We start from the raw sequence: 14,490 nt of genomic DNA on the forward strand, positions 1-14,490 counted from the left end.
CTTGGGTTCAGACTCATCCTGCTACTTACTGTTGGATATCATGTAAGTTATGTAAATTCTCTGTACTCATTTTTTTATCTCTGTAATGGGAATAACAGTTCATGGGGTTGTGAGGATTCATGATGTTGTAAGGATCAAGTGAGTAGAGCCCTAAACTCATATTCTTGCAAACGGTATCAAATGTATGCCAATGCTATTATTGTTGGTACAGAAAACCTTAAATTATATAGATTGAGTGAAGACTTCATGTGCATTCCTAGAAGGAATCCCTGATCTTTCATCTATGGCTTATTTACTTTTACCTTCAGGGAACTAAATCCAGGCCATGGATTTACCAGCTATATGAGCCAGTTATCAAAGGAACATTCGCTTACTATTATACTTTTAATTTGGGCTTACCCTTAAAGATGAGTGGCTTTATTCATAGAAGCAGGAAGAGGCAGTGTAAATGGCTGGATCATGGTCACTATCACCGTGGCTGACGAGAATCCAAAAGTATTGTCCTGTGGATATTACCAGGATACACATTACTGTTTTAATCATAAACTGTGAGCTTTATGCCTATGGGGTCAGGATCTAACAATCAGCATCAGTCAACACTGTTGCCACGTGGCTATAACGGCCTGTGTAACACTGAGCATCAAGACCAGATACTGGCAACAAACTAAAAAATACTATTGTATTTCTGTCAAATTTTGCTTGATAAACGCCTGGAGTAGTGGATGCAGTTTTATTTATAGAACATTAATGTAAACTAAGGAGCCTAGAGAAGATTAACTCATTTAAGAAATGTGGTCTTGAATATTTATTACAGCAAAGGACTGCCTTTTAACCCAGGTCAGACTATTTTAGATAAGAAAAAACTACATAAGCATTAAATGAACTGATAAGGAAATGTACTCGTGATTGCTTTGCTTTTTACCATCTGGAAAGTGCATCACAAGTTACATAAAACTTGTAAGTGGACTTTGGAAGCTTTCTTTCATAAGTTGGGGCTGTCTGTATAGCTCAGAAATTTTGACTCAATCTGAAATGCGAGACTTTTTTCTTAAATGATAGTATATTTCTGTCCTACGGAACAGTTTTGCAATGTCTGGTAACTTTGAAGGTGTGCATACTCTATAATCTAGGAATTCCACTCCTAGAAAAATTTCACAGAAATTCTCATGTACATGCAAGGAGGCATATTACTGAAGTGTTTACAGCAGCCTTATTTGTAATCGGGAAAAATGGGAAGCAAGCGAAATGTCATTGAAACAGGAATGGATAGATAAATTGTGGTATGTTTATAAATAGAATTTTATATAGTAGTGACATGTATATCCCAGTGCTATACTTTTTCAACATGTGTCAGTCTTACATATTGAATGTTAAGTGAGTAAAGAGAAAAGGATACTGTTTAGATAACATTTTAAAACATGAAGAGTGGTACTATATATTAGTTAGGGAGTGTGCATATGTAATGGAAGTATTAAGTAATGCATGAAACCAATAAAAAGACAAATTTAGGATATTGTTTACTTCAGAGGGGAATTTGAGAGAATTCCATAGGGGTTTAAGCTATATGGGCAATGTTTTATTTGTTGACTGGTGGATACGTAGCTATTTATTACATACATTTTTGTATGTGTAAACTAGTTTAGAAACATTTAAAAATTGGGAAAAATGTCAAAATGTTATTGATTTTGCATTTCAGTTGAGGTAAAATGGGAATTTTTTCCCCCTACTTAGCTGATGCTATTTCTGTACAATTACCAGTTTTCTACAATGGAAGTATGGTACTTTAATCATGTTAGAGGAAAAACTGAAAACTATTTTTTTTGAAAACAGTAAATGGTTTTTGTAGAAATTTTAGAAAATATAGACAAGTAAAATTTAAAACTCTTAATATTTATAATTTCTAGTCTTTTTCTTATAAATTCTATAGAGGTTATTCTTATTCTACATACTAATTGATTTTTGCTTTTATTTTTCTCACCTAATATAAAATAAACATCATTCAACAAAATTTAACATATGGAAGTGGTGTTTTTAAAATTATTTAAAAATATGTTATTAAAAAAAGAAAAAAAAAGAAAACTTATTGTACTGAATGCAGAAACATTGTTTTACTCATTTGTAGGTATCCTTTCTTCTTGCAATTAGTTATCGCTTCTTTTTTTTTTTTTAAGATTTTATTTATTTGACAGAGAGAGCTAGAGAGGGAACACAAGCAGGGGGAGTGGGACAGGAGAAGCAGGCTCCCCACTGAGCAGGGATCCCGATGCAGGGCTCAATCCCAAGACTGCGGAATCGTGACCCCAAGACCCTGGAATCATGACCTGAGCCGAAAGCAGACACTTAATCATCTGAGCCACCCAGGCGCCCTTAGTTATCGCTTCTTAATGCAAGGACTATTGTAACGATATTATTTGCTCCTAGGTTTGATTTATTTAAATTGATCTCACAGATAGCAAATATTTAAAATTTTTAAAAAAATTTTATTTATTTATTTGAGATAAAGAGATATCATGAGCTAGGGGAGGGGTAGAGAGAGAAGCAGGCTCCCCACCTAGCAGAGAGGGGGAGAGAGAGAGTGACTGAGAGAGAAGAGTACAAGCAGGGGGAGGGGCAGAGGGAGAGTGAGAAGCAGACTTCCTGCTGAGCAGGGAGGCTGATGGGGCTAGATTCCCCCTCCCCCATTTTTGCTTTCTGTTGCCTTTGTTTTTGGTGTCAAACCCCCAAAAAATCATCACCAAGAATGATGTCAAGGAGGCTACCTGTTTATGTTTTCTCCTGAGAGTTTTGTGGTTTTAGGTCTTAGGTTCTTTAATCTATTTTGAGTTCATTTTGTAATCTTTTTTCTCTCTTGCTTTTTTTTCCCCCTAGAGAGATCATGAGTGGATGGGGAGGGGCAGAAGGAAGGGAAGAGAGAAATTCTTAAGCAGGCTCCATGCTGAGCTCGGAGCCTAACATGGGGCTCAGTCCCAGGACCCTGAGATCATGACCTGAGCCGATATCAAGAGTCAGACACTTAACCGCCTGAGCCACCCAGGTGCCCCAATTTTGTAATCTTTTAATAAACCTTTTATAGGGGCGCCCGGGTGTCTCAGTCGGTTAAGCCTCTGCCTTTGACTCAGGTCATGATCCCAGGGTTCTGGGATGGAGCCCCACATCAGGCTACCTGCTCAGCGGGGAGTCTGCTACTCCTTCTGCCCCTCCCCCTGTTCATGCTTGCGCTCTGGCTCTGAAATAAATAAATAAAATCTTTTAAAAAGAAACCTTGTATAGGTGTAAACTCAGGATGTTAATTTAGGAATAAACTAAATTAACAGGTGTCTTAAAAATTTTATATATGTTGCACTATATTTTATCGTATAATTTTTTAAGGTAGAGAATTTTCTAATTGAGTTTACTTTTCATTGTTTTTCAAATTTTTCCCCTAAATGGAGCATCTGTTTCTGAATTGGAAGGAAGTTAGACTCTGTAAGTTTTGCCAGTTAGTGAGAAGCAGCCAAAATCTCTAAGCATTAGAAACCATCAACAGAATAGTATGCTTCTTGTCTGAAGTTACTGTCTGTAGTTTTAGGGAAAACCACATAGTAGGTGGAGCTAAAACTTAAAAAAAAAAATTGAGTGACACCTCCTCCATGTAAGTGTTACTATATTCTTACAAACATCAGTCCTTCTGGTGCTGCTTATTTATAATCTCACAAACTAACGTAACAGCATTATTCTTAATTTACATTTTGCCCTTGAATTTTATATAGAAAATAGTTATAGTATAGATGGGTTAATAGTTTTTAATAAACTATTTTACATCCTTTTGTACTTGTAGTACAAAGATGTTCTTCACTTTTTATGTTTCTTGTGTTAATGGATTTATGATTTTGATGTAGCCATTGCTGGAAAAATTAACTTTCAAAATCTGTAAGGAGGATGGTAATTGAGAATTTAGAATTGAAAAACCTAGAAGATGGAGACCTACGATATGGAAAAAATTTGCCAGAATTAAGTCTCTTAAAAGCACCAAAAAGAGATGTGCTCATCTTTCTTGAACTTAATATCAAGGAATTTAACAAGAACTTTAGGAACAAGACTTCCTTTATATAACATACGATACTGGTACAGAATAGAGGGAAGCTTCTTACTAGAAGCCGATGATTCAGAGTTTGAGTCCATTTGTTTTGTCATCTTCGTTACTCTAAAGTTCAGTTTTTTCATATGTAAAATGAGAATCTTGGCTATACTTGCCTCATAGCATTAGTTTTAGTATCTCCTGTGAATTGATTATGAGTTATATGGCATTCTTAATAACTTCAGCGCTGCCAGGGCTTCCAGATCTTTAGCAAGACACTCAGCTTAACTAGCGTTTCCTCATCTGTATGGTAGGTAAAATGAGTGTGAACTGTATGGTCTGTTAGGGCTCTAAAATCCTACATAAAACATCTGGATTCAGTAATATATTTTTACTTTTCCCATTTCAATATACTTTTTCCTGTGATGCCTAGAGATGTTTTGATTTCTCCACACAGAGAATGAACTTTGAACAGGTAAAATGTACAAACCTTTCTGCTTGTAAACTTTCAAACATGACAAAGCTGTAGGCTAGAGCAAGAGAACATCAACTCTGCTTCTAAGGGGTGACATTAGCAGTTCATTGGATACATTTGTGAACATGAATGGGCTCAACTTAGAACTGAACCTGTGTGTACTTGTGTACTTTTTTTTAGGTGATCCTCTGGGATCTCACATTCAAAAGTGATTTATGTCCTTGTACTAAGCAGTATTTCATGTATCCATCATATTTTTGGAGGATCCTTTTCACCTCTAAAAGATTTTGATTCTCCCTCCCCTCTCACCCACACAATTCAAGACTTACTGTTCAGTCTGGTGTTACAGTAATTGTATGAAACCACTTCTGGAGGGGTGCCTTGCTGGCTTAGTAGGAAGAGCATATGACTCTTGATTGCAGGGTCATGAGTTTGAGCCCCACTTTGGAAGTAGAGAATACTAAAAGAATTAAAAAAAAAAACATGTTACTTGGAGAGGTTATTCATCCTCAAGAAACACTTAAACACATGGAGCGCCTGGGTGGCTCAGTCAGTTAAGCATCCAACTCTTGATTTCAGCTCAGTTCATGATCTCAGGATTATGAGCTCAAGCCCCGTGTCAGGCTCTGTGCTGGACGTGGGGCCTGCTTAGGATTCTCTCTCTCCCTCTGCCCCTCACCCTCGTGCTGTCCTCTCTCTTGCGCTCTCGCTCTTAAAAAAATAGAAAAAAGAAAAACTTAAACACTTAATACATGCAAAATTCTGTGCTGGTCTCTTTTGGAATCATAAAGAGGAATAAAACATTTTTCCCTTTAGGAATTTATCAATCTGGATGACAAAATCTTTCTGTCAAGAAAATTTATTCTGTATTAGCATCTGACCTGTTAAAGGATAACAGAACCTTAACGTATTGAATATGAAGTAGCTTTTTCATATGTGCCTAATTAACAGTGTTTGTTTTTCATTCATTAAATTAATGAATTTTATTAGTTAATACTGTGTACCCATTAATGTGCTTGTCACTAGTGATAGAGTAACATGATACAGACACAGTCCCTGCTTTCAGATAACAGACTACTGTGGTCATGTCAACTCACTTCTCTTTTTCATAGGTATATTTTAACTAAGAGAGACAGTCACATTCAAGGATTTGCTTAAAAAGTATAGCAGTCTTTATCTAGACATTTATTTTGGTAATTTATCATAGGGGTAAATAAAGAAATACAATAAGGTCACTTTTTTTCTTTTAAACTTCATTTGTTATTTCTACATGTTTTTATTTCCATTTTACTTCTCTTTGACATGTGACCGCCTGTATGTATCCAGGTCTTGTCCAAAGCTTTCTGATGGCGTATGGGTTTTGGCTGATTCTACTGGCTTTGACCATGCAGAGCTAGATGATTTCAACACCTGGTGTGAAATCTTGTGGCTCTTTGAATACCAAAAGTCTGTGGTCTCTTGTTCAATTCAGTTAAATAAACTGGTACTTTATCAGCCCTCTTTCTGCTACTTACTGGGTGTTCTATAGAAAAGCTGATTTAACCTTTATAATATCTAAACCCCTGCAGCATTATAAAGATTTAGCAGCTGAACTCTCCCATCCATCATTTATTGAGCAACTGCTGTGTACGCGCCAGCCATTGTTCTAAGGATGCAATTGTGAAAAAAACAGACACAGTCCCTGCCTTCTCAACATTTGTTCGACATAATGACTTCTAGCTTTTTGTGTGCTTACTATGTGCCAGGCACTTTTCCGTTTCCTACAGTATGTGAACTCATTTACTCCTTACAACAACCTGTGAGATGAAGGTAGTATTTATTATTATTCCAATTTCATAGATAATGAAACTGAGGTAAGAAAGATTACTTTGCCCCAAGTCACACTGCTAATATGTGTGGATGGAAAGATGGAATTCACATCTGCCAGTCTGGCTCCAAAAATTCCACATTTATCCACTACACGGTACTGTGCAATTATAACAGATAATTATGGTATAATTTAAATGGATAATTAAATAGGTAATTTCAATAAGTGTGAGTGGTGATATAGCGGAAATTCTTGCCATTGTGGGAGCCTGGAATGAATTCACCCAGTTTGGTCTTACTAGGGCCTGGGAAAGAGGGGAAGCTTTTTTGAGAAAGTAAATCTTTATTGAAATACTTTTCCTGCCCCACCCTTTTTAACTATTGAAAAGAATTGGAAAGAATATTTTAAACCAGGAATCTGTTCTCAACATGGGGAAGTACTCTGATGATTACTTATTGGTTGGATAAAATAAATTTTTAAATGAACTATTTAAAAAATTAACCAGTGGTAAAAGTTCTTATATTTTTGAGGAGACAAACCAGAATAGAGTGTTATTATGTAAATAAATAATACTAGGTGCTTTTGTTTTGTTGTTTGCGGTAGAAGAAAGTATTTGACTTACGTGCAGTTTGAATTAGTTTAAAAATGTTAGCAGATTTGATTGATTACTTCAGGTCTGTTGTCACGAGAGCAGGGATTAACATTTCTGAATTCTGTACCATGAAATGAACATACAAAAAAGTATTAAATGCATTTTTATAGAACATATGTCACAATATAAAGTTTTTGCAAAGTGTTATGCATTCAGATGAAGCTGTTTAGGATTTGCAAATTAAATTGTAAGTTAGACAGATTTTTAAGTATGATGTTGAACAGTTTTGTAATCTGTGTATCAGCTGATTTTGTCAGTTATTGATATTTTGAGTGCTTTCCATTTTTTAAAAGATTTATCATTTTTGAGAGAGAGAGCGTGCACACGAGTGCAGTGTCGGGGGACAGAGGGAAAGGGGAGAGAGATTCTCAAGCAGACTCCCCGCTGAGCACGGAGCCCAAGGCAGGGCTCAATCCATGACCTGAGCTGAAATCAAGAATTGGACACTTAACCAATTGAGCCACCCAGGTGCCCCCTCCATTTTTATCATAAAACAGGAACAGTGATTTTTTTAGGGTGCATTTGGAAATATTTTTGACCAAAAATATTATGACTAGGGGTGCCTGGGTAGCTCAGTCGTTAAGTGTCTACCTTCGGCTCAGGTCATGATCCCAGGGTCCTGGGATCGAGCCCCAACATGGGCTCCCTGCTCGGCAGGAAGCCTGCTTCTCCCTCTCCCACTCCCCCTGCTTGTGTTCCCTCTCTCGCTGTCTCTCTCTGTCAAATAAATAAATAAAATCTTAAAAATATGTGTGTGTGTGTGTGTGTATATATATATGTACATATATATTGCTATATGATAGATGATTTCTGGTAATACTGCATATCCTTCATAATGTAGTATTTATCATCGCTCAGGTACAAAAGTCTCATTTTTATTAATGGTTATTTTCATAGTAAATCCATTTTACAGAATTTAAGATCTGAATTAGGAGCCGCAGGGGATCAGGTTTGACCATTTTTATTAGCATAGTAATGCTCTATCAATTTAAAATATGTACCGTGATCGTTCTGTGTTTAATCTTACTGGTTTATTTCCTTTTCATTCCAAAATTGAATATAGCATTCATTTATCAGTACCATTGACTGATTTCCTTGGGCTCCATCTTAGCAATTGCTGGCTTTGTTTTTGTTCCTTTCTTTTACTCTTAACTCCTCCCTCAGGCCAGTCGCCTTCCCCTTATTTTCTCCACTCTTTAATATTTTGTCTGGCCCCTGTAAGATTCTGCTTTCTTCCCAACTGTTCTGCTGTCCCCATACTGTATTATGTTATGGCATTCTTCTCTTTTGCCGTTTCTACTTATGAGCATCCATCCTCATTGCCTAACTCTACGTGGTACTCAGAGAGTCTTCTGTTTAAACCCCAGGTCAACTAACTTCTTTCATTAAAGCTCTATTTGACATCTGTTGTCTACTTAAAACTATATAGAGGGATATATACCTACATACATAAAAAATATTTTGTTACCCTAATTGCTTTAGATTTTTTTTGGTTAACTGTGGGATTTCTTCCTAATTATTCTTACCTGAAACTTCTGGCGTTTTAATGTGGTTCTGATTTAGGGAGTGATGGTACCTGGCTATCACCTTCCTAGCCTTGAATTTTTCCTCTCTACATGTGAAAGAGATCTTTATTTCCAGATTGTCTTGGTTCTTGCTACTGGAAGTGTGGTCTGTGGACCAGTAGCATCACATCACCTTTGTGTTAGAAATGCAGAATCTCAGGCCCCACTCTAGACCCTATGTTTCTTAACCTGTATTGTAACATGATCTCTAGTCAGTTGCTATGAATATTGAAGTTTGCCAAGCACTGTTCTAGGTATCACCCAGCTAGTCGACACATTACCATGCTGACAGAGAACTGTGTAGTTTTCTAGAACTGATCTTAAACATGTGACCTATAGGGATCTTATTTAAATGTTTGTAAATTACTTCGTAACTTTTCATCATGGTTCACAAAAAGTTCTGTTCTGGTGGATATCACTACTACTATGCAGAAGCAATGACAAGAATAATCTCGAAACAGTCGCCAGTTCGTCTTTCAAGTGAGTATTTCATGTGTATTAGATCCAAAACTATGACAGTCATTTATAAGCCCATTTTCTTTGTTCTGTCCTCCAGCATCAGTTTGCATCTGTGGATGAAGAACTATCTCTTTTTTGCCTCTTGGGCTGTGACTTTTCAAGAAAATTGTATGCATTAAGATGAACCTTTGAGGGGCACCTGGGTGGCTCAGTTGGTTAAGCATCTGCCTTCAGCTCAGGTCATGATCTCGGGGTCCTGGGATTGAGCCTCACGTTTTTGTTCCATGCTCAGCGGGGAGTCTGCTTCTCTCTCCGCCTCTTCCCCCGCTCGTTCTCTCTCTCTCTCTCTCTCAAATAAATAAGATAATCTTTAAAAAAAAAAAAAAAAAAGATGAACCTTTGAGGTGTAGGGAAACATATTCAAATTTCTAAATTTTTGGTCTTAAAAAAAGCCTTACTGAAATTTTATATGTTGGTTAATCGTATGTGTATACAATTTATGAATAGATAGGTATTGATGGCCCATATTCAAATCTTCTTGTACGTGATGAAAAAACTTTATATACTACTTCTCTGTAGTGCAGTATGACGATCCCAGATTTTCTGAGTAGACTGGAAAATAATCTTGTAGTACATTCTGTACTGTGTCCTCTAGTATATGGATGTACATGGATAAGCGACAGTACTTATTTTTGTATGTAATTTCTGTGTCCTCTGAGCACATATTAATGGGGGCTTAGAGATACATATGTTCTATGTTAAGCTGTATTACATGGAATCTATGAAGTTAATATACTGTGTGTGTGTAATCATTTGGTGATACCGTAAAACTTAGATCTATTTGTAGACTTCTGCTTTAGGATATAGTTAAAAAAAACTTGAATGTGTTTATTTTTATGATCAGGAAAGAAAAAAGTTATTTTTTTGGGACTTCAAGAATGAAGAGTTCTGAGAGCACACAAAATTAATCTTTTATTCTTTCGCATTTAAATGAACTGTGAACAATGTGGCTCATCCGCGAACACATTTCTGTTGGTGTTTTTCTGGAGTAATATCGTGTAATGATGTTAAACAGTATTTCAGTGAATGTTTGGTAGGTTTTAATGCCTTGTTTGGACTTATATACCTAAAAGTGGCAGTGGGAGGAAGTGGCAGAAAAATACCCAGATGTCTGTGAGATAGTGGTATGTCACTTAGCACCTCAAGAGTGTTTAGTTTTAAATAACAAAAGTAAACTCCAAGAAGTGACCTTAGCTAGGAGCCATTCTGTTTTGTACATAGCTTCTGCTACATGTGGCTGTGACCAACAAGACTTTGGTTGTGGTTACCAGAGGACACCCTCGTGGTCATAACCAAGTTGTAAATGTCACCAAGATTCTTCCTGAATGTCTATCACATGTGTATCAGTAATGCTAAAGTATATAAAAATGAAACAAAGATTCATTTGGGAGTTAGCACTCCCAGAAGATTAGTTTTAAAACAGAACAGCAGAAGGAGTTGTGACATGCATCCATAAGCAGTTGTAATGATTTGACAGTTATTTAGCCCTCAGTTCCTATCCCTGTGGTTGAACTGACAGCATGCCTGCAAAGATAGTGAGGCCTGTTTCAGCCCCATTAATGTCTTCTTAAGTGTTAGCCTGCGGTCTGGGTAATGATAAATGTTCAGTGATTGATGATTTTATAGTCCCAGGGGATTCTGGGTGATTTCTGGTTTCTGTGAGCTAAGGCAGTTTGAGCCTCTAGGAAGTTTTTCTCATCTTTACTAAAATCATTTTAAGTTAGCAAAAGTGTAGGAATTACCTGAGGTTTAATTAACCAGTCAGTATTCAAAGCCTTGTTTAAAAACAATATGATTCTGTACTTACTATAAGAGTCTGAGAACCATAACTAAGTTTTTAATCCACAGAGCTTTTGTAACATTTATTTGTAAACTTTAGTATCTTTTTTCCTCCTCTGTTTAAAAAAAAAACAAAAACACAACATATTTTAAGTTGTGAAGAGAAATTTAATAACAGCAATTGTGAAATAATAACATTAGCTTTATTGTGTTCATGGTGTGTGCAGTTTCATTTTTAAGACTCAAGAATTTAAATCAGCTATTTTTAATAAATGTTTTCCTTTTTACATGGTTCAGTTTCTCTAGGAGTCAGTCTTGTTATACTAGTATTAAAGATAGTATAAACAGATCTTTTTTGTTAAAAATCTGTTTGCCATTTAGGAAAAGATTAATTTCTAGTATATTGATTGTGAATTATTTTTAGTTATTTTTAATAAAACTTGTAATTACCTAACTCTTAATGGGGAGGGTTTGGAGACAGAGAAAGGAGGGTAGAGATAAACATTTTCCTAATTTATTACAACTTAAAAGTATATTTTCTTTGTTTATCTTTTTTTAAAAAATGATCTTGTAGAACTTTGTTTTTGGATGTAACGAGTTCATAGGGCTAATTTTCTTTAAGATCATTAAGGAACTACTTTAAAGCCTTAAAAGAAATAAAAGGAGCACTTCTGTTTAGCCGTTCAAGTAATGAACAAGGAACTTGGTTAGGAATGACCATTTATAAGTCTGTATATTAATTAGATGAGTGTCATTATGCTCAATTAGCAGGACTGCTGAATAATCTCTTTAATACTCTGGTCTTTTTTTTCCCCCTAGGGTTTTACAGACAGCCCTCATTACAGTGATCACTTGAATGACAGTCGATTAGGGGCCCATGAAGGCTTGTCCCCAACACCTTTCATGAACTCAAATCTGATGGGTAAGTTGGTAATTCTCTGTAAGTAGTCTTTACAAAGCCTCTTTGGTCAGAGATGTTTTTTAGCTCCTTGTCCAGGAAATACACGTAAGTATCTAGAAGAAAGTTCCTGTGTTTCTGGGGGCCTTCAGACTTTCCTTGTTCAGCTCAGTTTGAGGAGCAAGCATCAGAAATATCCCTGGTATCAAAAAAGGGAAATAGCAACGTTTTTAAATTTGGCAGTGTTTTTGTGACATCAGGCATTTCATGTTTTCTGCTTTCTGGGCAAAGAAGCATTTTGAGACATTTGTAATTTACTATTTGTCTTAACAGTCAAATATATATGTGGCAATTAAAAATACAACAAAGTGGTGATTTTAAGCAGATTTTACTTACGTTGGACAATATTTCTTTTGGCACTATTTGATTAAAACTTAATAGTATATTTAGATGTTGGCAGTGTTTATTTTAAGCACTTGGGTTCATATTGGGGATTTTGAAGTTGTGTTCTGCATTAATAAAGTTGTACTTTGAAGGATATTACTGACCACCTAAACCTGATTATTATATTTTGGCAAAACCTTTAGGTTAGGTTTTCTTTTTATTTCCCCCTTCTCCCTGCAAAACACTTATCACTCTCTCCCTCCCCATTTTCTTTCTCATGTGGAAGTTTATAGCTGTTCAATCTGAAGTGATAAGCCCAAGCTTTCCCCCTGCCTAGTTTGGATGTCATTCTTTTTTTTTTTTTTAAAGCAATAATTTTACCTTTTTGCAGAACCTGATTAAAAAGAACCTGTGTTTTATAACATTATTTTTCCTTCTTGCTTGTGCTGGGCCTGAGCACATTAGAAAGCTTTGTTTAATCTGTTTTACTTGTTGTCAGTGGCGTCATGTAAATATGGAAGTTTGTGTAATTGACATTGATTTCATTACTTTATTTCTTAAGGACGTGACCTATATTGTGATCTTGGAGTTGTCCTTTTAAGACACAGCCATACTAATCTAAGTGGATTACCCAAATCCAAAATCCTGGTGGTCTGCAATTTCTTTATAAATGGTTTTGCTTTGCACTCTTGTTTAATTCCCTTATCCTCTATAAAGTGTTGAGGAGACTGCCTGATAATTCTAGTGTGGATTTTGCCTAAAGCAGTTAACACTTTAAAGCCAGAATCATTGAGTATGACATAAGAGTAAAAAAATCTAACGAGCAATAAAACTTGTGTTTAAAATGACAATTTGTTTTAACGTAAATGCAAATGAAAATAGTATCGTACCAGGTAAAAATCGGAATTAAATTGAGAACAAAATAATTATCCTTGCACTTAGCTGGGGAAAACTTTCTAATTTATCTTTTTAATTTTTTGCTGAACTTACTATCAAAGTAAAATAGATGTGACACTCCAAATAATTTCTTTCTATGTGTATCTTTTCCCCAAGTAGCATTTAATTTATTGTAAATATGGTAGAGCAAGTTCTAGTCAGTGTTTTTATAATTTCAGATTGAACTAAGCTTTCTTAATTGAGGCTATACTTCTTAGACGTGAAAAATCAGAAATTGCCCTTTTTTTATATTTATGTGTTTACATTTATTCTTAGCTCACAGATATGATTCTTAAGCCCAGTAGAATTGCATCATTAGGATAGCTTTGAACCAAGGTGACTGTTAAAATTGTGGGGTAAGTGTGGGAATTAAATGAATTCTAAGAAGTATGCATGTCAGTCACTTGCTCCAAGCATCTGTTGATTAAAAATATGTCTGTAATTCAGTTTGAGGTAACATTTTATTAGTTGGAGCAATTATGAGAATGTGCTTGTTGGTTTCTTCAGTTTACAGATAATTGTTAGAATACTTTTAATAGTCATACTTACCCTGTGTATAAAATCAGCATTAAAATAAGTCTTGAAATATTATAAAAACTCAAATTTATAAAGAGATTGATCTCTTCACAATATAAGTGAAAAAATCTGCATTCACCTGAACTACACTGTACAGTTAGTTAACCAGGTGCAACTATACATTTTCATTGTAAGTCTTAACTATCAAATCTTAAAAATGTTAATTTACCTATTAGGAAGGGGAAAATAACCCCGAAAAGATTAGACAGATCTGTTCAGTAGAATTTCACTGGTCATCGGCAATACCTAATTTACTGTATTTTTTTCCCTTTTATTTTCAATAAAAATGATGAAACAAGGTATCTAACAGTCTAGTGTAAGCAATCTGCATGACAATACCTTGCTTTTGGAAATGAGTATCTCCTAAATTGCAGAGTAGTTCCGTATAGCAACAGGCAATCCCACTTGATGTGAGCTGAAGGAATTGAACTGATATCCAAATATGTGGGTTTATAGCACTTGGTAGAGTTACAGTGGATAGATTACTTTTCTAGGCATTTGGTAATTTAAGTGAATCTCAGACTAAAAACCTATGTTGTTAAAGCATGACTGAGATGTGCATAGCAGTATTAGAAGCATTTGGAACTGTGTAGAAACCTAATCATCCTAACAGGTAACACTTCAGAGTGATGCCATGAATGATGAATGCTCAGAAACAGTTAAAGCTAATAGGAAAACAGTAACATATTTCAACATTGCTGTCAACATATAAAAATACCATTGGGGGGGTAGAATCATATGCTAGAGGATGTTGTTATTCTTTGTATTATGTTCAACCATAAGCACATTTGCCTGAAGAAATAGTGGATTATAAAGTGCTACTGTCTTTCATGATGGAGCTC

At 35.5% G+C, this 14,490-nt stretch overlaps 1 protein-coding gene across 7 annotated transcripts in view; it reads left to right on the top strand.

Annotated features, from left to right (window-relative positions):
- Nucleotides 1–14,490, top strand: part of TCF12 (transcription factor 12) — a 352,252-nt gene that overhangs the window by 166,035 nt on the left and 171,727 nt on the right. For all 7 annotated transcript variants that reach the window (XM_045788738.2, XM_045788541.2, XM_045789061.2 and 4 more), the window contains one exon: nucleotides 11,674–11,776. In XM_045788738.2, coding sequence (XP_045644694.1) covers nucleotides 11,674–11,776 — 103 coding nt within the window. The remainder of the gene's footprint in view (nucleotides 1–11,673; nucleotides 11,777–14,490) is intronic.

Source organism: Ursus americanus, chromosome 36, assembly GCF_024610735.1.
Source record: "Ursus americanus isolate L20-20 chromosome 36, mUrsAme1.1.p, whole genome shotgun sequence".
NCBI classification, from domain to species: Eukaryota; Metazoa; Chordata; class Mammalia; order Carnivora; family Ursidae; genus Ursus; species Ursus americanus.